The sequence below is a fragment of the Pseudochaenichthys georgianus genome, chromosome 12 (genome assembly GCF_902827115.2).
Source record: "Pseudochaenichthys georgianus chromosome 12, fPseGeo1.2, whole genome shotgun sequence".
NCBI lineage: Eukaryota > Metazoa > Chordata > Actinopteri > Perciformes > Channichthyidae > Pseudochaenichthys > Pseudochaenichthys georgianus.
Window position 1 is genome coordinate 3,592,963 of NC_047514.1, and position 22,050 is coordinate 3,615,012.

Below are 22,050 nucleotides of genomic sequence, written 5' to 3' on the forward strand. Positions count from 1 at the left end.
CCAATGCTGCAGCGTGGCTGCATTTGTACATCCCCCGTGCACAATCACAGACAGCGCTCTGCATCGCGCCATCATCTCCCATGCAGATCTGTACAAATAAAGTAATTACCATTTGTTAGCATGCTATAATAGATTGAATGAGCAATACAAGGATGGTCAGGATCTGGGGGTGGGAGGGTTTATTTTTCCATAGTTTTGTCCTCTTGTCTGATTGTTGTTATTGTTTTATTTTTCTGTATTACCTATGAGGTTTTTGTGTTTAATATTCATGAGAATATTTGTCATTGTTCAAATGATAATAAACATTTGCATAAAGCATATTTGTCCACTCATATGTTGATAAGAGTATTAAAAACGTGAAAAAATATTCCTCTAAGGTACATTTAGAACAGATCAAAAATGTGCGATTAATTTCCGATTAATCGCGATTAACTATTTTAATCGACTGACAGCCCTAATTTTTTTAAATGTGTATGAATACATTTTTGAAAAACATTTGATCAACAAAAAAAAAGGATTTGATCAGGATCTAGACTCAGTGTATAGTTTATTAATTAATCAATGCTCTCTACATTAGGAAAACACATACCAGTGTACCAGAGGGAGTCACACACAGCTGTGCCTAGATAACCAAACAAATTGACAAGATAACCAAAATCCTTGAATCTACACACAGTAAATAAACTCAAATGACACAACGAGATGTAAAAGGAGATCACACATACAGTATAGTCGATATACAACTGTCCGCTTCAATCTGAAGAGCAACTAAAACAAAACACGGGAGTGTACCTTGTTCTTGTGAACACTAATGTTATCCACAGCATACACAGAGACCACGCAGTTCTTAAGGAGAAAACTAGTTACTAAAACAAACACGTTAGTGTACCTTGTTAGCTAATGTTAGCTAGCTGACATTAACGTTACACATTGCACTCATATTACTCACCGAAACCTTGCAAAGCCGGTCCTCTTACAGAAACCGACTAACTCCCCTTTCATATATGTACAGCTCTCAACGTGCCCATACTTGTAGTGATTTTCACCTCGTTTTATACTTTATTCTCATTCTGAAAGAATGAGGTGAAATGTGCCAACGTGACGGCCATCTTTATGTTGGTGACGCGTATTGTGCGAGACCAGATACCTGTAGTTCACTGAGCGGTTTCACACACCAAAAATGTGTAACTTCACAGTTTTACGACACATTTTTATTTTTTTGACTTGCAAAATGTTCATTTTAAATAACAAACATCATATGTGTCATTCGTGGCACAATTCAAACGGGATCAAAAGATAACCTTTCTCTCTCCATTGACTTCAATGTATAATGTTCCGCTTCCGGGGTCCCATGGAGGCTCCCGGAAGGGGAGGGACGATAGGGTTAGAATTTAGAATTTAGGAGCTGATTTTTGGACTATTCGACTGCAGCCCAGGTGGCGTCTCGTCGTTACGGTTCACTCTCTCTGTGTTCCTGAGAAAGTGTGTGAGAGCTCCAGCACTACTGATCCATCGTCTGTCTGTTGGATAATCCTCCGAATGGACTGTGTGCTCTTTGGAGCGTTTACCTCGGACTATAGGAGCTAGCTTAGCATGCTAGCTGGAAACACGTTGGCAACAACCAGTGTGTTTAACGGAGTTTGCAGGAAAAGGTGATCTAGTAAACATGAGTAAAGTTCAAATGCTGCTTTCGTTGAAGAAGCTGCTACTCACTCCTGCTGGTGAAGAGATATTTGCTCTGTTTGAAAAAACGATGGCAGAGTACGAGGAGGAACTGTCTCGTTCAAAAGAGGAGAACAAGAGACTCCAGAAACTACTGGACGCTGTTTTACAGCCTCAGCTTCGGATACACAGAGCAGGTCTGTTCCCTTTACTCTTAATTAACACTTTAAACCTCAGCTAATTTAAAAAAGTATAATGAAATATGGCCCACAAATGAAACTTGTGCTTTTCTCATATTGTACTCTTAAATATATATGTACAAATATATTACACAGTAGTATTCATTTTTTAATAAGCCCACTTTTAAAATAAATTCAGACAATTTATGTAGATAACATTTTCTAAACAATCTTAGTTGATAAAGAAAGCCTAATAACAAGCTTGAAATAGACTCTTCATATTTCATGTTATTATAATCACTCTTGAGACTTCTGTTTTTAAGGGATGAGCTGCCAACAAGATAAATGAAACCCTATATAGAGCTGTGATGTAGGCTGTTTTTCTCTTAAAGGTCCCATGACATGCTTTTCTGGTTATTAACCGTCCCCTTGTGTGTTTAGCTTTTTATGCATGTAAATGGTCTGCAAAGTCACAAACCCTCAAAGTACACCATGTGGCGAGTAAAACTCTAACACAGAAAAGACCTGTCTATGCTTTCCCAGAATGCCTCGTTGGAGATTTCTCTTTTCCCATTTTTTTCTTCCCGAGTATGGTGACGTAACCATGCACAAAGGGAACAATAGGCCCAAATGGACCAATCTGTGGAGCTACTCACACACCAGGATCCCTTGGTGTCACTATCAAACGCAGTGGGGGGACCTTTAGCGTTGATTTTCAACTATCAGGGAGTCCCATTGACTTGCATAGAGCTCCCTGAACGTTGGTAATGGATGAGTTGGGATTAGGGGTGGGCGATATTGAAAAATATGTTATCACGATATTTTCAGGCAGTATCACGATAGAACGATATATATCACGATATTTTTTCATGTCGGTTATTATGGGTTATTTTTCAAGTTACTTAACAGTACAAGCACCTACAGGTAACAGAAACTAAAACAAAAAGGAGTAACAGACCAAAATAGCATTTCAAGCTAGTTTTATTTCAGAAATGAAACCCTGAATGAACAAGTGAGCAGTGAACATCAATAAACATGAAAAGGAGGGTAAAACATAACTAAGTAAAACATCAATGAGGAAAAGTCAGTGCCAAATAATTAAAATGTAAACTTTAGAGTAGACTTGAAGTGTAATAAAAGACTTTAGCATAACTGAAGGGAAAAACATAAAACGCCACAGCGTCAGTTATGTCTTTCCACCGGTTGCTAGTCTTTTCATAAGGAGCCCCTTGATGAAATGCCTGCCCTATGGTTGCTCGCTGCAAAGAAAGGGGGCGGGGACTTTGGGAGCGTGTCAAACAACTCGGACTGAACGCAAGCAGAGGTGCGCTGACATTGTGAAATCGATCGGGCTTGATATATGGTGAAATTAAAATCAGAAGGTGAGGCTGGGGGAGCGGGAGGGGAAGAGGCTCTCCGTCCGCTGTCCATAGCCCCCTGCGCCGCGCACGGAGAGCCTCTTCCCCTCCCGCCTATTTCTTTCTTTTCAAATTTGTTTTTCAATTTGTTTTTTCAATTTTTTAATCACGATAGAACGATATCTCTGAAAAAGCATATCGTGGAGACCTAATATCGTCACGACGATATATATCGTCATATCGCCCACCCCTAGTTGGGATCACAGAGAAACACTCACTCAGGCTGTGAGTGTGTGTGCGAACAGCTTGGTTGTGAGTTTATGATTGTGCTCAGGCTGAATTCCGCGGTGTCTCGCTGTCTCGCAGACCCCACGCAGCAACCAGGAAACGACACCAGTAACCCAGCTCACACTGTCCGCTCCTCGAGCCTCAAAGGGCGGAGCAGCGAGTCCCGCAACGTCCCGCCAACACAGCACCCAGACCCCATGTAGCATTCTCATCTGTTTGTCATTTTCTGGTTGGTAACAAATTGTAACACATAATCACTGATGTTCCGGTGTACTCATCAGAGCACAGTGGACTCATAGGGAGGGGGGGGGGCAGGAGCTCCAACAAGGCGTGTAGGACAGAGTGAATACACATACTATACAGAGATGCTGTATGAGAAACCAATGTGATTTTGGAATATTGAACAATTTAAATCTATTCTAGTAGACCTCAACAATGGAATTCTGATCAGTAGAAATGGCCTTGGCATGGGACCTTTAAAGCATATTAATGTATCAAGCCTAATTGACCTACATTTTTGCTAACTTATAACTTAACTTAAGAGGCGATATACCTCACCTTTATGAGTGGCCCAGACCTTCGTATATTTGTCTGTATGTGGTCCTCGATGAAAAAAGTTTGGACACCCCTGCTTTAAACTCTTTGGTAACACTTAAGACTATTTATTATTGCTGGCAACAATTGGAACAGATTTTTTTAGTGTTGGTTCATGTGAGCACTGCAGGGTGCGTTCACGCCAGCCTTGTATAGTCCGGTTGAATCGAACCCTGTTGCGTTTAGCCGCTTGGTGCGGTTTCATTTGAGTCGGTGTGAACACAATCCGAGACCGCTTAAGTAGGGTTGGGTATCGTTTGAATTCCCACTATTCCGATTCTAGTTTTCGATTCCGATTCTTAACGATTCTCAATTCCGATTCTTTGAGGGGGCAGGGTAAAAAAATGATACATGCTTCTTTCACAAAAAAAACAACATTTATTTGAGTGACTGAAGCTACAACACAGCAACAGTCCAACTTTTAAAGGAACCCCCCCCCCCATTTAAAAACAGTTCTTATTGAGGAAAACAAGCATATCTGCCTTCTCAGGCAGTATGCGTGAGCGTTCAGCACAGATTGTGTCACCAGCAGTCGAGAAAACACGTTCACTGGGTGTAGAGGAGCCTGGACACATAAATATGAGAAGGCCATGTCGGACACATAAATATGAGAAGGCCATGTCTGACAGGCAAGGATAGGTTGTTCTCATGTTCCACCACCAGGCTGCAGCGTCATCAGAAGTAACTATGCGTGGCATAGCCTTGTACATGTGCAGCTCCTTCTCTACCTGGTCCTGGATGGACATGGAATCTGCTGTGGTGTCACCTTTTGGACATCCTCATCAGCAAACAGCTCCTCCAATGGGGTCATTTTGGGGTTTTGCAGGGATGCATTTGCTAAATGAATAAAGAACAACATATCACACAACAGGAACTTCCATTCAAAGCATAGATCTGATTAAGAAACCTCGCATATATATTTTTTTTGCAAACATACACTTACATTCTCCTCTGCCTCACTTCTCCATTCCTTCCATGTTCTCGTCACCATCTCCTCCACAGTCTAGATCTGTTGACTACAGATAACAATTGGCATTATTATGATCAAAGATTTTTAATGATTGAGGAGGACATTATTGTTCATGAATAACATTTCACTTCTCAGAGTCGGTCAGATTTTTGGCCAGGAACTTCCCCTTGATCCGGTCCCAGACAGCAGCATTATCGTCCATCTTTGTTTGAAGCGTGGATCCAAAGCAGTAGGCCTCTTCCAGAAAGCTCCTGATTTCATCACTCTGAACACAATTATTGAAAATGTAGGATTAAGTTATGAATTAATTATTTAATGTATTCTTCATTAACTTCTTTATAGCCTCAGTTATTTTACCTGGTAACGCTTTGACAGATTTCCCCAAACTTTGCTTTTTAAGGTTGGACACAAATACTGTGTCCCCATCAGTAACAGTAAAATGCATCTCAAGCTTTTTGAGAATGGGCAGAATCTGTCCAGATGTCGGGTTCTTTTCTGAAGAAACGCAGAGGGTGGAACGTGTACATAACCCTCATCAGTCTGATGAGTCCTCTGCCCGCCTGAGGTCTTCGTCAGTAAACCGAGCAAGTCTGAGTGATAAAGAATATGTTGTATTATTAACTATAGTTACAAATATTACATTTTAAACAAAAACAATGCTGTTTGACAAGGGAACTGCTCCTCTTTAAATCCATCACTTATCCACACTAATCAGTATAGTTTACATTGCCATCTACTTTTTTAAGTCATCTATATTTTCATTACCACATGCTTATAGTGACAGCTCTCTGCACTAGTTCTGGTGGCTAGACAATCACTTTCTCTGATAATGAAGTATTAGTTGTTTTGTATGAGTCATATAACTATAAGCTACTGGATGCCATTTTCTTTTGGATCCATAAAGTAGCTATATTTTTTATTTATCAGTCTGACTACCTGTCCCTCTCCATAGGCTTTCTCAACCGTTGATCCAAGCTGGCTGCCTGATTGCTGGGTATTGCTCGAGAAATCTCTCCAGCATTAGGTGGAGAGAATTCCAGCGAGTTCAATCAAGTATGAGCGAGTGTTGAGGCAGCTCTGACAAACAAGAAAATCACAAATACTTTAACATATGGGATTTCAATTTAACATGGAGTAGTTATCATTTGACATGTATGTTTTACATAGTTTTTGAAATGTTAATACCTGAAAAACGCATACAGTGCTTTGTATTGAAAAAAACAAGCATTATCTAATTAAATACAATTCACAACAATCAAATGAATGTAACTCAGTGAGTCTTACTTAGGATAGCCTGCTTCTCCTGGAGCACGGTCTTAGCCATTGATGACCTCTTAATCCACACAACAAGTACAACGGATCTTTGCTATCCATTGAGACATGATGGCCAATGAGTAGAGACTCTGTGCTGCCAGATTCAAAGTGTGAGCAAAGCAGTCCAGCTTCACAAATTGGAGCCTGTGTATGGCTACATCCATATTTGCAGCATTGGCCACTTTGACTGCCACTATTTTGTCAAAAAATGCCAAAATCTGTCAAGACATCTGCATTCTCCTCTGCTATGACGATTTCCTGTCTGGGCTTTGTAGACTGCCTTGGTTTGGAGCACTTATTGCCTCATTTGCCTTCCACTAAATAGTGTGCTGTGACAGTAAGGTAGTGGTCTTGCGCAATACTAGTCCATCCGTCAGATGTGAGGGCAACATGGCTAACTTCACTAAGCTCAGTGATTATATTTGACTTTTCAATCTCATACCAAGATGGTATTAAGTGATTTGTCAGATAATCTCTGGTAGGGGGGGGTGTAGTTGGGGTTAAGAGTAAAAAAGCATGTCCCTGTAAACACAAAAATGATATTGTTATTGTGGGTGAGGTCTGGGCAGCTAGAACATTTGTATAATTGTCTTTGCGTACCGAAATGTAGGTGCTTCTACTTCTGAGAGGGATGCAGCCTTTTCACCACAAAAGCGGTGACTTTTCTGTGGCACTCCTCACGTTTCTCTTCTGTCATCTTTCCCTTTGCTGCTAAGGGTGAATGGGTTGACACGAGCTTGTTAGCTTGAGCCGTTGTAGCCGCGCAACTACGCGACCGCAAACTTTCATCTACAAAAAATATAGAATATCCACACATTTTACACACAACCTCTCAAACAAAACAACCATCCTTTAGTTTTGAGTGACGTTAACTTACATACCTGATTGCGAGGGCTCCGCTGAGGGAGTGCTCGGTGTTGGTTGAGCCGGGACGACAGCGGAAGATGACGGTGGTTGTGAGGCGGACGGAGACTGGGGCGAAACAGGTTGAAAACGGTACACTCCTTGATCTGTATACCGTGCAGGCGAAGGTGTTTCGTCATATTGGTCGTGTTTCCCTCCTTTGGAGGAAATAAGTTTGGAACAGGTGTTGCACTCTCTGCCGACCCATTGTCTTTCCTAACAAAGTGAAGCCACACGTTAGAGCGTCTACCGCTCATGGTGGTCCCAGGTTAAGCTGTGTAGAAGCGTAGGTACAACACTACATTTCCGCCCCAGTAGGCTACGGAGAGCGGCGAGAGACATTTCTGAGGCATCGAAAAGTGGAACCGAAATTCACATTTCTAAACGATGCTGTTGGAATCGAAATGTTGAACCGGTTCGGAACCGGTTCTCGGTACCCAACCCTACTCTTAAGTGAACTAAACCAACCGGACTCTGGTCCGCTAAAATAGGTGGTCTCGGAGCGGTTAATTGCTGGTGTCAACGCAGTCCGCACCAAAACATAGGAAGCGTAGTATTTACGTTACATTAATCATATGCGTGGGCCGCTAGTGTCTGTTGATCTCCAGATTAACAGCAGCATGAGAATAACCTGCCGATGCTCCATGGTCGAGGCTCCGGTAGAAATTGCCGGGATTTGCGGCTTTACCCCCGTTGTCTGACCAATGGTTGAACAGCATTTCCGTGCACATGACTTGCGTTTAAAGTTTATAGTCCGTTTGAGTTTTGGCCGTGTGAACGCAAACCGAACCTTCTGAAAAATTAAACAATGTAACAAACTGTGGTTTGGTGCGCACCAGAGAAGCGGACTATTTGGTGTGAATGCACCCTAAGGCTCGCCCCAAAATGCTCTCATTGGTTGAGACGCGATAATAACACCTTAACTTGTTAACTTAAGAGGTGAAGTCCCTCCCTTTCCGGTGGACCTCATGGGACCTTATTTCAGAAAAATTATGATGGAAGTCAATGGCAAGAGGAAAACGCATCTTTCGATCCCGGTTGAATTGTGCCATGAATTTATGATGTTTGTCAATATTAAAAAATAATTTCCATTTATTAAAAAAAAAATAAAAAAAAAAGTCAGTTTGTCTTAAAACTGTTGAAATATAAGACTATGAAAATACACAACTAGAAAGACTACAATCCCAGAGTCACGCAAATGATGGATGTCATCATTGTTTTCCCCCCACTAAATATAAGCGATAGATAAGATAACTTTAACAAGATGCCTGTGTGCTTTGTACCAGGTTGTAATCATACCAGCAATGACGACGCTGAAGTCAGCTTCCGATTCAGAGCTTCCGATTCGACTAGATTATCCCAGAGAGTCTAAACATTCTTCATAACACAGTTTTAGATTTGTGAAAACTTTTTTCTATTTGTGAAAATACAAAAAGGGAGATTTCAGTGCTTTTCTCGCATCTCGACCACATTAGACCTGGGGCCTCATTTATAAACGGTGCGTACGCCAGTTTCTACGCAATGTTTGCGGTTTATAGAAAACTTGACGGGAAAATGTGCGGTCCTCCACGCAAACTCTGACCCATGTGTACGCACTAAGCACAAAAACGGGAGAGACGAGAAACTGCGACACCATTGGCAGACTGAAGAATGGAGAGAAATATGTGGAAATAATACCATAAATAAAATGTTACCTCTCATTTATCATATATGAAGAATTCATTTTCAAACATTGATTAAAGCCAATCTTACAATTATTAAACAAACGCCTGTTTGCGACTCCTCAATGCACACAAAAACATAACTTGGAGAAATAAATAAGGATATGTTATTTAAAACCACCTCGAATATGTTGTGTTAATGTTATGAAATGTTTTCTCATAAATGATGCAGTAAGCAGGAGGACAGAATTACGTCTAAACTGACGCCGTTTTGCATTTCTATAGGTTGTAGATACGAGCATGTTTTATATACCATCACGTTTAATCATGTTTTATGCCGTTTGCTAAGACTTGATAAGTCGCTCGTAAAACACAGGAGGTATGGAAGCTAAGAACACCATATGTGGTCAATTGTACAGCTGATGTAACGCAACACATTAGTTATATTTCCTTTAACTGGCGGATATAGAGTTGCTGCGTGGGGGGGGCACTCTGGAGGGATTCCCCGATCATTTCTTACAGTCTCTCATCAAGGGGGGGTCTCCTGTCCCCGGTACAAAACACACTGCCTGAGGAAGGCTGTGTATTTTTTTTTGTCATTAACCTTTTTCGGACCACTTATTTATTTATTTTGGTGACGATCCGACCTCCATGCTGCTACTCTGGTTCAAACTGCATCCACCAAACAATATGATTTATCTCGACCTCCCGAAAAGAACTAAAATCTGACGGTGTGGAGATGTCTTTTTTTGCTGTTCTGTCGTCATTCCTGCGATCTCTTCATGCAGTCAGTCTGAATGAATGAAAGGGCGTTTCTTTGACTATTTATAGGCAAATATGGGCGTTACGTGAAGCCCGCAAAAGCTGCACCGCATTTCGAGTCGGTTGTGATTTCTAAAGGGAAACCGGCGTAGGAAGTGCCGTGCGCACTTCCTCGCCGGTACGCCAATGTTTTGTGAGTCGGAAAATGTCGGAACATTTCTGTACCTATTTTTTGGATTTCTCCTACGTAAGCAACCTTCCCACGTGAATCCTACGCACAGCGTTATAAATGAGGCCCCCTGGTCCTGATCTAAAACCACTATTCCTAGACTCATCAAATCTGGACTGGATTATCCCAGAGACGCTCAACATTCTTTACAACTCAGTTTTAGATTTGTGAAACCTTAATTCTATTTGTCAAAATGCAACTGAGGGAAATTAGATTTTTCAACATTTGTATTGAGAAAGTCACTGCAGAAGTCCATGTCTCTCCATTTTCATTTCTCGTCTGCATTATCACGTCTTCTTTTTCACTTTGAAACAACAAAGTTGCAATTGAAATTGTTGTTTCAAAAGAAACAACTGTTTTTCTTTTACCCTATGGCCACACTCGATCTCTCCCTAGTGCTTCTGCCAATTACATACCTCCAACTTTATCCAGAGCTGTTATTGTGGCCTGTGTATAGAAGAACCATAATTCAGCCATTAGTGTTGGTTGTTCTTCATTTGAGCTATATACTCAGACCAGTGGCGAGCTGTCTGGGCCCTCGAGGCCCTGTGTGAGGGCCTAAGATATTCTAAAAAATTATATTTGAAAACATACATTTTTATTTGTTATATATATTTTGTACATTTTTCATTAGTTTTACCAAATAACTTGATTTAATTGTATTTAAAATAACATTTCCAAATAAATAAATCCTTCGAATCTGCCTGTTCAGTTTCTGTTAGAATGTGAAGGGTTAAATGCCGTCTCTGCGAGTTACTGTGAAGACGGGAGAGCTTGTTGGTCCCTCTCTACATTCACAGAGGGCCAGCTATAGTAACTCAACGAGAGAGTAATGTCCAAATGACAGTACAATTGACCAATCATATCTTCCCTCTAAATGGGCGGGCTTTATTTTCGAAGACTTTATGACCGCCCGCTGTGAGGTCTATGCAAGTTGTGCAGTGACGCGTCCTAAAACCCGGAAGTAACCTACGTTCGGATTCCCTCGACAGAAAGTTGATGGGATTTCTCCATAGGATTTTGGAAAAATAGCTTGAAATAAGGTCTGTGGAAAACGAACCTGTTAGATAAATGCACATTTTGTTCAGCCAGATAATATCCACATGTCTACCCGACATTTATTGTTTTCGAATCGATAGATTTATGATTAGCATAAGTTCGTTCATGGTGGCTCACTTCAGTGATAGTGATGACATCGTTTGCAAAATTATGAACCGAGTCATTTTCAAGATTGAGTTACAATGATAAACTGGAGTGGCAAAGGATCAGCTGCATGACCCCGCCATCAAGTGCTTCATCCAAAGGACAGGAGGATGGACTTTGTGTTTAAGTGATTTGATCATCAAATGTAGGCCTAAGTCATTTTCAATGTGGGCCGCCGTGCCGACTTAATTCATTTGTAATTGTTACTTGGCTGTGGGTGCCCTGCCATGATAGGTGTTTAAATGGTGTTGTTTTTGTGTGGTAGAGGGTCGCTGTCATTGATGCGTTTTCATACCCCAGGCCGCCGTTTTGATATTCCGCTGAAGTATACGCTGTGATGTAATAACTAGAGCTGGGACTCGATTAAAAAAATTAATCTAATTAATTAGAGGCTTTGTAATTAATTAATCGAAATTAATCGCATTTTTAATCGCATTTTTAAAATCGCATTTTTAAGCACAGGGCCATCTAAGCTAATTTACAGATGGCCCTGAGCCCAATAGAGATTGCCCTGAAAAATGCACGCGGACGAAATGGCACGAAGGGTTTGGGGGGCCTCTGTCCCCCTAGACATTTTTTAATTTTTGCAGGTCTTAGATGCTGTCTGGTGCATTCTCTAGACTGAATTATAAGATGAACCACCACAATATTATATTGTACAATTTCAATTGTATTCTTCATTTCACTTGTTTGTTTGTTCTTGTTTGTGTTTGCTCGCTTGCATGCCCTGCATAGCTTTAAGAAATACTTAAGTTGTTGGTCAAAACACTTTCCATCTGATGAAGGCAAATGCCTTCCCAGATGGAAAAAAGTAGAATACATTACATTCAGTTATTAACTGCCAAAACCACAAATTATTTACACTATTATGGCCCCTGTTAAAAATGTTTGTAATGTTAACTACTGTAAGTTGGTCGAACGAATGCCTCCTCATCCGGAAGCTGACCGAGCAGCAGTCGAGAGAGCCGAGCGCATCCGCAAAGCACACGTCAGAGTTCCCGTTAAGCCGGCAAATCTAAATATCTTCCGGTCAAAAATTATTTCCCTTTATAGCAATACCGCTTCAGTTGCGCCACTTATGTGACAGACAAGAAGAGTATGTGACAGACAAGAATAGTCAACTATAATGTCTAACACGTAATGTGGAGAAAGAGATGTCCTGGATGGGTTGATTGTGCGTTGATCTGTTGGTAATGCCTCGGGCTTCCGGTGGGCATGTAAACAAATGCATAATGCTGCGCTATACTTTGTGGCCTCATCCAGTTGCATAGCGACACTTATTGTGTAGTTGTCTTTTAATAAGCAGGTAGTCCTATCATTAGCTTAGAACTAGCTGGATCTGATCGATATGGACACAAACGCGAGTGAAGTCTAATCTGACGGGAGAGAGAGATCAGCTGCTGCTGACGAGTCGAGACTCGACACGCAGCTCTGCATGATCACATGCAGCGGTGAGCGGAACAAAACACACACCAGGTTAGAATATCACACGTAGCTATTTTAATTACCTCTCAAACTACCTAAACTAGTTATAGATATGTTTAGTTTTACTGTACGGGTCACTCAATTACTAGATCCGCGAGCTGCATAATAGATTGCCCGATTGGGTAACCAGCAGGTGAGACTTCATTGCCCTGAGCTAAATACTAGATGGCCCCGGGCCATCGGGCAAGTCCTTAATGTCGAGCCGAGTGCAATCCAGTGAGCCAGGGAGTTTGGTTATTTTCTCAGACGTGGACTTACGTATCCTGGCCCTGAAACCAGTCGTCTGGTTAGTGTGGGTTGGGTCAGGGTGTGGTTCCTTGCACTCGGAGTCGGGCTAACGTCCACGCTAGCTGCTACATGCTTTGCATTTAGGTGATACTTTAGGCTTGATGTGCTGCGGTGATATGCAAATTCTTTTTTGCATAATTTGCCCACAACCGTGCTCTTGTCGACGCTTCCATCCGTTCCGTTTTTTTAAAACATTTCCCATCCACGGGGCCGACCAAAGCGGCTCATCAGCTGTTCGTCATGTTGAACTATTGTTCACCGTGGTTTGTTATTGTTTGAAGTCCCATGCCTGAAGTCATGAACGTTAGTTGGTGCTCCAGTATAATCGGTACGCCTGAAACTCCATCCAGTGAGAAACGTTCCGCTGTGCAAAAAATAAGTGCGATTAAAAATGCGTTAATTTTTTTAACGCCTTAATTTTTGTTTAATTAATCTTAATTAACGCGTTAAAGGTCCCGGCCCTAGTAATAACTCTTCTTTTTCTCGAGGGGTCAGAGGGCCAGAGGGCCTAGGTATAAAATCCACGGCTCGCCACTGACTAAGACATTTTCATAAAAAGCTTTCTGTCAATTCTTTGTCTCATTTATCAACATATAAATAATTTTTATTTATCTGCCACTAACACCTGCCATAATTTCAGACCCTGCTCTTCCTCTCCTTCCCACCATTTGCCCTCATCGTGTTCCTACCTTTGCAGTCCCCTGATCTCCCAAATGCCTGCAGACATGATCCTCATTACCCCATTATCCATAGAGTTTATACTGTAGACCTGCACAGCAGCCCAGTCAGGAGCAACTCAGGAGATTTCACTGCTTTTTCTGCATCTTTTCGCATCAACAGTATAAACTCAGTTTCCAAAGTTTCAACAATTTCAATTGCACTTTGTTGTTTCAAAGTGAAAAAGAAGACATGATAATGCAGACAAGAAACTAAATGGAGAGACACTGACTTCTGCATTGACTTTCTCAATACAAATGTTGAAAAATCTAATTTCCCTCAGTTGCATTTTCACAAATAGAATTAAGGTTTCATAAATCTGAAACTGTGTTATAAAGAATGTTTAGACTCTCTGGGATAATCTAGTCCAGATTTGATGAGTCTAGGTATAGTGGTTTTTAGGGATGTAACAATACCAAAAACTGACGGTACGATAATATTGCGATAAACAGTCCACGGTACGATATTTATCGCGATATTGAAGAATAAAGAAAAAAAAAGAGAATTTTTTTTTTTTACTTGCATTTTTTTTCTTTATTAAATAATAAATCTGATTTGTACAGCATTTTATTAGGATAGTAGTATTTTAAAGTGTCAACAATATAATAATCAGACCCTGCAATAGAATAAATCAAGTTTCACTTTAGTTTTTCAAGTAACTCAACTCTAACTCACTCACTCGGCATCATCAAGGTTATCTTTTAGGAATATGAGCATGTCCAAATTTCCAGGTAGAAGCTGGGATGTTTGGGCGTTTACAATATCCCCTGCTGTGGAAAAAACTCTTGCTTGGTACTGATGTTGCTGGGACAGAGAGATATGCTTATGCCATGGGTGACAGCAGTGGGTAAAACTGTGCATTATCTCTCCACCACTTCAAAACAATACAGTTTTTGCCAAGAAGGTGAGGCTTATTGACAGGGCGATATATAAATATACTGTTGGTACTTGTCAATGTTTCGAATAGTGTGGTCACGATACCAACATTTTGGTTTCGATACCGATACCAAGTCAAGAATTGCAATTCCGATTATTTTTCGATACCTTTCTTAAAAAAAGGAAACCGTCTTAAATGTAATTATTGTGCTTTATTTCACACCAGAACCAAAACCATAACACAAACTTTTAAACAATGAGAACAATAAATTAAATAAATGACTAGAATTTGTATTAAATACAATTAAGCATCATACATAAACAACTTTTTTGTTTTTCGCTTCTGGCATCTTTTTTGTCAACAAGCCGAGGCGCAGCGGCAGTTGCACTCCCACTTGCAGCCATGCTTCTCGCTTTCTCACATGCTCTGGCAGCTAGCGCGTGCACGAGAGAGGGGGAGGTACTTTGAGCGTGCTTGAGAGGGGAGGGACTGCAGGCACGGCTGCAGTGCAGGGAGTGGAAGCAGAGGGCTGAATACACACGGCTCTTATTAAAACGGCGCTTTCTCACCGGAGTACTTTTCCCCGTCATTCTTAAAGTACCGATACTAATGAAACGGAGGAATCGTAACATTTTTAACGGCAGGGTATCGCGGTACCTTTCAAGTATCAGTACACCGTGCAACACTAGTCTCTAGGTATGTACATGTAGCCCTGTAAATACGATGTCCTTTTGTGTTATCTGTTGTTTTATGTTCATGTACTATGTACACCTACTTGCTGCCATGTTGGACAGGTCTACCTTGAAAAAGAGATCGATGATCTCAATGGCACCATCTGGTTGAATAAAGGTTTAAAAAAAAAAAAAGATCGCGATAGATTTTTTTCAGTCTCACGACGGTATTGAGACATTTATTTACCGCAATATTCGATATATCCTTACATCCCTAGTGGTTTTAGATCAGGACCTGGTCTAGGGCTGCACGATTAATCGAAAAAAGATCGTGATCTCGATTCAGACACCTATGCGATCTCATTTCTAAATTACGGCGATCCTATGACGTCAAACTGATTTTTTTTTTTTGGGGATTTTTTTACATTTTTTAATTATTTTGCTTCTGAATAATACCAACTTGCAATGTCAATCATACTTAAACGATGTAAAGCAAATATACTCTATACATTTAACATTAAAGTACCATGATCGCATCCAAATGGTAGTGTTCTGTCTGTCTCTCCTCCTCTCATGCAGTGTTAACGCTGCAGCCACTGGGGTTGCCAGTTTTTGCGGAAGGAATAAGCAACCATGTCTATGAAAACAAGCGCAAAAGAACATGAGCACTTTAAACCTATATATGTCGGGTCTACAAGCTCACAACCGCAACAACCATTATTACTTACTACCAAGCAACTTTACAGAAAGATAAGCCCAATGTGGCTTATAATAAGTATACCAGTGGCAACACTCACTGACTGCAGCACGTGAGGGCAGGAGCCGGAAGTATGTTTACAGAAGCGTTAGCATTAGCACTGATTAGCAAAGAGTGACGAGAGCGACTAGTAGTACAGGAAAAACAGAAATGAGTGACACAGAAATGAGTGACCAGGAGGTCGAGGACAATGACAACAACACCGATGAAAATCCCGGTGGCGACTCTGGCGAGAGTGAGAGGGAAGTTGTGCTTGTGCCGAAAAAAGTAGATGGACTGTGCTAGTAGCTAGGCAGCTAGGCTTTATTTACATTTATTCTGAAGCTGTAACTTTATGTTCTGTTCTGTTTTTATATTCAGTACTGACTGCAGTATTTAAGTTAATCCTTTTGATTCAGTGACATTACTACTCAGTGGAGTCTAGCACTTTGTTTAAGTTTATGTTTTTTTCAGTACAAGAACCTTTAAGTGCAGTAGTTGAACTAGTTTTTTTTAATATTATTATTCTAAAGCTGTGACTGTTTTGTTTTTTATATTCAGCACTGTGGTGAGGTATTTTGAGTAACTTAAGTGCATTCCTCCCTGTAACAAACAGTTTGGTGTTGTTGTACAGTAGTTGGGTGTCCTGTCACTGTGGACAGGTGCTACTGCAAAGTTTACATTTTGTTATTATAAAGCTGCAAAAATTCAATTGTTTATGTGCAGCACTCAGGCAGCAGCAATATCTTTATTTTAGTTACTTTATGTTTTGTTACCAGAGAGACTTGAGTTTAAGTCAGGCACTTTGTTTAAAGCCACAATAGTTGGCTGTCAAATTCATTTGAGTTACTCTATGTTTTTGCTACAAGAAACTGAGACTTGGATTTAAGTCCAGCACTTTGATGTTGATGGTGTCTGTTAAAGCCACAATAGTTGGGTCCAGGTGCCACATTTTGAATGTAGTAATGTTTGTTCATTATTCAGTAGTGTAGCTGTGAATGATCCCAAATACAATTCATTGTTTAAAAAAAAATCCTTTCATTTTTAACTGGAAGTGGAAATGGGGTGAGCTACATAAGGTGAATTGAGCCAAAAAAATACACAATAGGTGGGACTACGAAAGATAATATTAAAGTATAAAAACAAAGGAATTAATTAGGGCTGCAAAATGTGTCCCATTTTAATGGTGATTAGATTTTGAAATGCTAACACTTAACGGTTTTTTCTGACCGTTTCCTGCAGACGCCCAGCAGCTGGTGATGGTTAAAGAAGAGGTTATCCCTGACCAGCAGGAGTGGAGCACCAGTCTGGACCAGGAGGACCCAGAGCCCCCTCCACTAATGAAGCAGGAACAGGAGGAACTCAGGATCAGTCAGGAGGGAGAGCAGCTTCAGGAGCTGGAGGAGGCTGATATCCCCAAGTCCACTTTCACTCCTGACCCTGTGAAGAGTGAAGATGATAAAGAGAAACCTCAGTCCTCACAGCCTCATCAAAGACAAACTGAACACATGGAAACAGAAGTTGATGGAGATGACTGTCGAGGACCAGAACCAGCCAGGAACTCAGATCCAGAGGGCAGTTTACAACCAAAGACTGAGGACGACACTGGAGACTCTTCTGAACTTGACACTGAAGACTTTTCTGAACCTGACACTGAAGACAGTGCTGATTGGAAGGAGACCAGAGAACCTGCATCAGGCTCAAACTCATTGAAAAATAGACATGAATCTGTCAGTGATCCACGACGTAGTGCTGAAAAGAAACCATTCAGCTGCTCAGTCTGTAAGAAAGCTTTTTCACAGAGTGGAAATTTAAAGAGACACATGAGAATCCACACAGGAGAGAAACCCTTTAGCTGCTCAGTTTGTATGAAAGCTTTTTCACAGAATATACATTTAAAGGCACACATGAGAGGCCACACAGGAGAGAAACCATACATATGCTCACTCTGTACGAAAGCTTTTTCACGGCGTGGACATTTTAAGGAACACATGAGAATCCACACAGGAGAGAAAGCACACAGCTGCTCAGTCTGTAAGAAGGATTTTCCACAGAATGTAGATTTAAAGAGACACATGAGAGTCCACACAGGAGAGAAACCATACAGATGCTCCGTCTGTAAGAAAGCTTTTTCACGGAGTGGACATATTAAGGAACACATGAGAATCCACACAGGAGAGAAACCATACAGATGCTCAGTCTGTAAGAAAGCTTTTTCACAGAGTGGAAGTTTAAAGGAACACGTGAGAATCCACACAGGAGAGGAAATATACAGCTGCAATGTTTGTGAGAAAAGATTTAAATGGCGTAATCATTTCAAAAAACACAAGTGTGTTGGTCGTCAGTCCTCACAGCTTAATGACATTCAAACTGAGGTTTTGCTTCTGTAACTGTAAGGGAACACATTTGCCTATTTTCTATCCTGATGACCTAATGCCGTTACATGTAATATGTTACTCCCTAAGCCTAATTTCACACACCTACAACCGATTCGCTAATAATCACAAATGTTCATTTCTTTGACCCCTTGACTCGACAACTTTCTTGTTTAATAATCGTTACATCTCCTCAGGACCAAGTTCCCGTTTCCTGCCTTTCACCTGCTGACCACCCACTGCTCATTTAAGGTGGACTGACCTTTACAATGGACCAGCTAGTCTTAGTGCAAACGTTTTGTAAAGTGTTGCTTGACCAAAAACGTGCTGTTGTGTGCTCTCTGCAGGACGGTGTCTGTACTCAAAGATTGTTTATGAAATTAGAGCTTCACTCTGTTTTTGTTGTCCAAACAACGCCAACTGAGCGATGTCTTCTTTCCAGCAGGTGGCATAAATATTACATCATCCAGTTCAACTGTCATCCACATATTAATGATTCTAAACAGCAATGTGTAAGATTTGGCTTGTAATTTACTATTTCAACAGAATGTGAAGAGGTTACTGTGTTTAGGCCATTTCCAATATGTTTATTTTGTTTGATTAAATCTACTGAAATGATTATTCAATGACTACATTATTCTTAATCTCCGTCAATACATCATGGGTTTGCATTGCAATATTAGAACACCTAAATCCCAACTTTATTTCTTCTAAGTTCTGGGTGTTCATTGTTTGGAAGTCCGCTGTGTTTCATCCAAGCTTCCACTTCGTGCTCCGATAACGCTGAAAGTATCTGTTGTATGTTTTACCTGCTCCAGTAACTAAAGTGTAATTCACTGGACAGAGACAAGAGATAGTGGATGGATCCAGAAAAGAACCGGAAGATAGTCTGTATAGAGCGGTGTTTCTCAAACTTTTTCATACCAAGGACCACTTAACCAATAAAAAAAATACTCGCAGACCACCTAACTCTGCAAATATCCAAAAATACATCGTTTTTTACAAATCGCCTGAAAATGGTACAAACAAGTGGCCACATGTGTGATGAAGGTGTTGTGCTGGGCTATATCATGCAATTGAAAGTGAAACTTAAGATGAACATCATGATCCACTCTGCTGGATTCTGCCCAAATCTGCTCCAAATGGATGCAAACATCTCGCTTTATCCATACTCCTGCAGTTGTATTGGGAGGTGTGTGGTGCAGTGGATAGAGCGTTGGTGTTGGGATCAGGGGGTCACAGGTTCAAACCCCACTGCAGTCAGCATGTCGTTGTGTCCCTGGGCAAGACACTTCACCCCAAATTGCTCCTGTGTGGATTGTCCACAGTATTGAGTATGTAAGTCGCTTTGGATAAAAGCGTCTAACAAGTAACATGTAATGTATTGTTCTGAATTCATAGTGAGGTGTATTATATGTTCTGCACTGTTATTGTTATGTATTTAATAGAAAGTGAAAAACCCATTTTTAAAAAAAAAAGAAGAAAAAAAAGTCAAAAAATAAAAGAGACACACTTGAGGAAAAAGGTTCTGAACCAGTGAGAGTTCTTCATTTGCACATGAACATGATACAATAATTAAAGTTGTGACCAGATGGTGTTGCCTTCTGCACACATTTAACGCTTTGTATTTTATTTATTTCGCCTTTTATACCACACTCACTGCAAGTCTGACATTTATTAACGAGACGACTGGAAGTTACACTGCAGATTTAAACACAGCTCAAGTCTTTTCACAGCCAGAAATATTCAAGCATAAAAAATCAGTGCCTGTTAAATCAAAGGGAAAGCATCATCTAAGACAACATTTGTGAAGCGGATAAGATCAACTCAGCGTACAAGACACTCCTGTGATGTTTGGCCATAATCCAGGTTCTATGTTCACATAGAGAAGGATATTACAGTGTTTGAGGGCCTATGTCGGTTAAAAGCCAGCGGAACGGTGTATTAGTCTGGGAAATAACTCATAAAGTTGTAAATTAACAAGAAAGAAACTGATACCTTAAAAAAAATCAAGTGTTTGATAGAGGTTCATCCAACCTTGTAAGTGGAGCAATACAAAAATAATAAAAAATACTCGCAACATAATTATTTTTATTTTATTTGTATTCCCCCCCAAATGTAGGAATTTAATATACTTTTGTTCTTGTTAAAGCCTGATCTTTCTGGTAAATTAACCTTACAAATCTCAGAAATATCAAAACATTTTTTACGATTTAATCTTGCTTATTTTCTTGGACTATTACCCTGCTCCCTTTCTATTTAATTTGAAAAAACACTGCCGATAATGGAAACCTTAGTCTTGTGTCAGTGGAATGTATGAATGAATATATTAAATATGGAGCCTGAGGTTTACAAAAACACAGCTCTTAATGTTAAATTGGATACACTGCCTTCAAACACATTTAATTTAATCAAGCTAATATCCTTTTCAGCTAAATCCCATCTCAGTGTAGTCACAGCTGACAGTAATCCCTTGGGTGTTGTACCACCATCAAATCTATCAATACATATTTGGAACAAGGACCCTTAGTCATGAATATAATTGGGTTGATTGTCAGGCAAATGATTGTAAACATATTTTCCTAATGATGTTTTGTCTCCACAGTTTGGTTGGACTCATGGGACTCTGCTGATCGTGGTGACTCAGTCTCACCTCATCATTCACAACCTGTTTGAGGGGATGATCTGGTAAATAAACAGTCCTTTATCGTCTTTGCATAGATTAAGCTTCACCTTAATAGTTTCTTAGGTCATTAAAAATAAAATATTCCACTGTGTTTTACCATTTCCATGAACTTTAACACTTTTCATATTATACTAAAACTGTAAATGTACCTCATTGCATTTCAATAAAAAAAAAAACTGTACCTTTTATGTTTACCGTGTTTATTGGCTAGAAAAATCCAAATACATGCCTTGTTATACAAAACGTGTTTTCTCTAAGTCCCTTATTTATGAGTCTCATGTTAACTCTTCTCTTCTCACAGGTTCATTGTGCCAAATTCCTGTGTGATCTGTAACGACATGATGGCCTACATGTTTGGTTTCTTCTTCAGGCGCACCCCTCTCATCAAGGTTGGTTGCATATTATTGTTTTTCCTATTATTAGAAATTGTTAATATCAGCAACGCTGATGACTCTACATAATAATGATCATGCCACCAAACCGAATCCGGTTAGTTTCAAGCACCAGAAAATGGTCCGGCTAGAGCAAAAGCACCGCATACGTCACGCTTACGTCGAGGCGGGGGCGGGATCAACTCCTGAACAACAACAAAAAGCCCGCGTTTTATCCAATTTGTACACAACGATGGAGAAACGTAACAAGCAGCAGTGGTCCACTGAAGAGACCAGCTACCTACTGGGAATCTGGTCTTCTGAAGAGGTACAGAGGAATCTGGAGCACAATCGGCCATTGTTGTTGTTGTCGGTGTGAGCTGTGAGGGGTTTCCGCGCGGTTTAGCTTTATGAAGCAGGCAAGCAAACGGTTACGTCATGACGCAAACGATGACGCAATGACGCAGCACCAGTCGGACTCTGGGCGGTGTGAAAAGAGCCGGAGCTAAACCGAAGAACCGGTTCTGAACCTGAAAAGCTCTAGCACGGAGCATGAACCGGAGTTGCATTGGTGTGAATGAGGTAAGAGAGGATCGGAAAACTCGGAAACATACAGAAACGGTAGCATTGGACTGTTATTTTGGCGGATTTGCATAAACTGTACATTGACTCTATCACAGTGGTGGGCCGTCAGGGCCAGCAAGGCCTTCTCTGCTGGCCT

The 22,050-nt window shown here is 40.6% G+C and overlaps 1 protein-coding gene across 1 annotated transcript; it reads left to right on the plus strand.

The window, feature by feature from the left end:
• Window positions 1-1,410: 1,410 nt before the first annotated feature.
• On the plus strand, window positions 1,411-18,893 carry LOC139434892 (zinc finger protein 583-like). The gene is made up of 2 exons (XM_071204940.1): window positions 1,411-1,859; window positions 17,140-18,893. The coding sequence occupies exons 1-2, from the start codon at window positions 1,667-1,669 to the stop codon at window positions 18,285-18,287; spliced, it is 1,341 nt and encodes a 446-aa protein (XP_071061041.1). The 5' UTR covers window positions 1,411-1,666; the 3' UTR covers window positions 18,288-18,893.
• Window positions 18,894-22,050: the final 3,157 nt, after the last annotated feature.

Bases quoted from the DNA above. Each gene is read 5' to 3' on its own strand.
- LOC139434892 (XM_071204940.1), top strand. From the start codon at position 1,667: ATGAGTAAAGTTCAAATGCTGCTTTCGTTGAAGAAGCTGCTACTCACT. The intron at 1,860-17,139 runs GTCTGTTCCCTT...CGTTTCCTGCAG, and splicing joins GCTTCGGATACACAGAGCAG to ACGCCCAGCAGCTGGTGATG.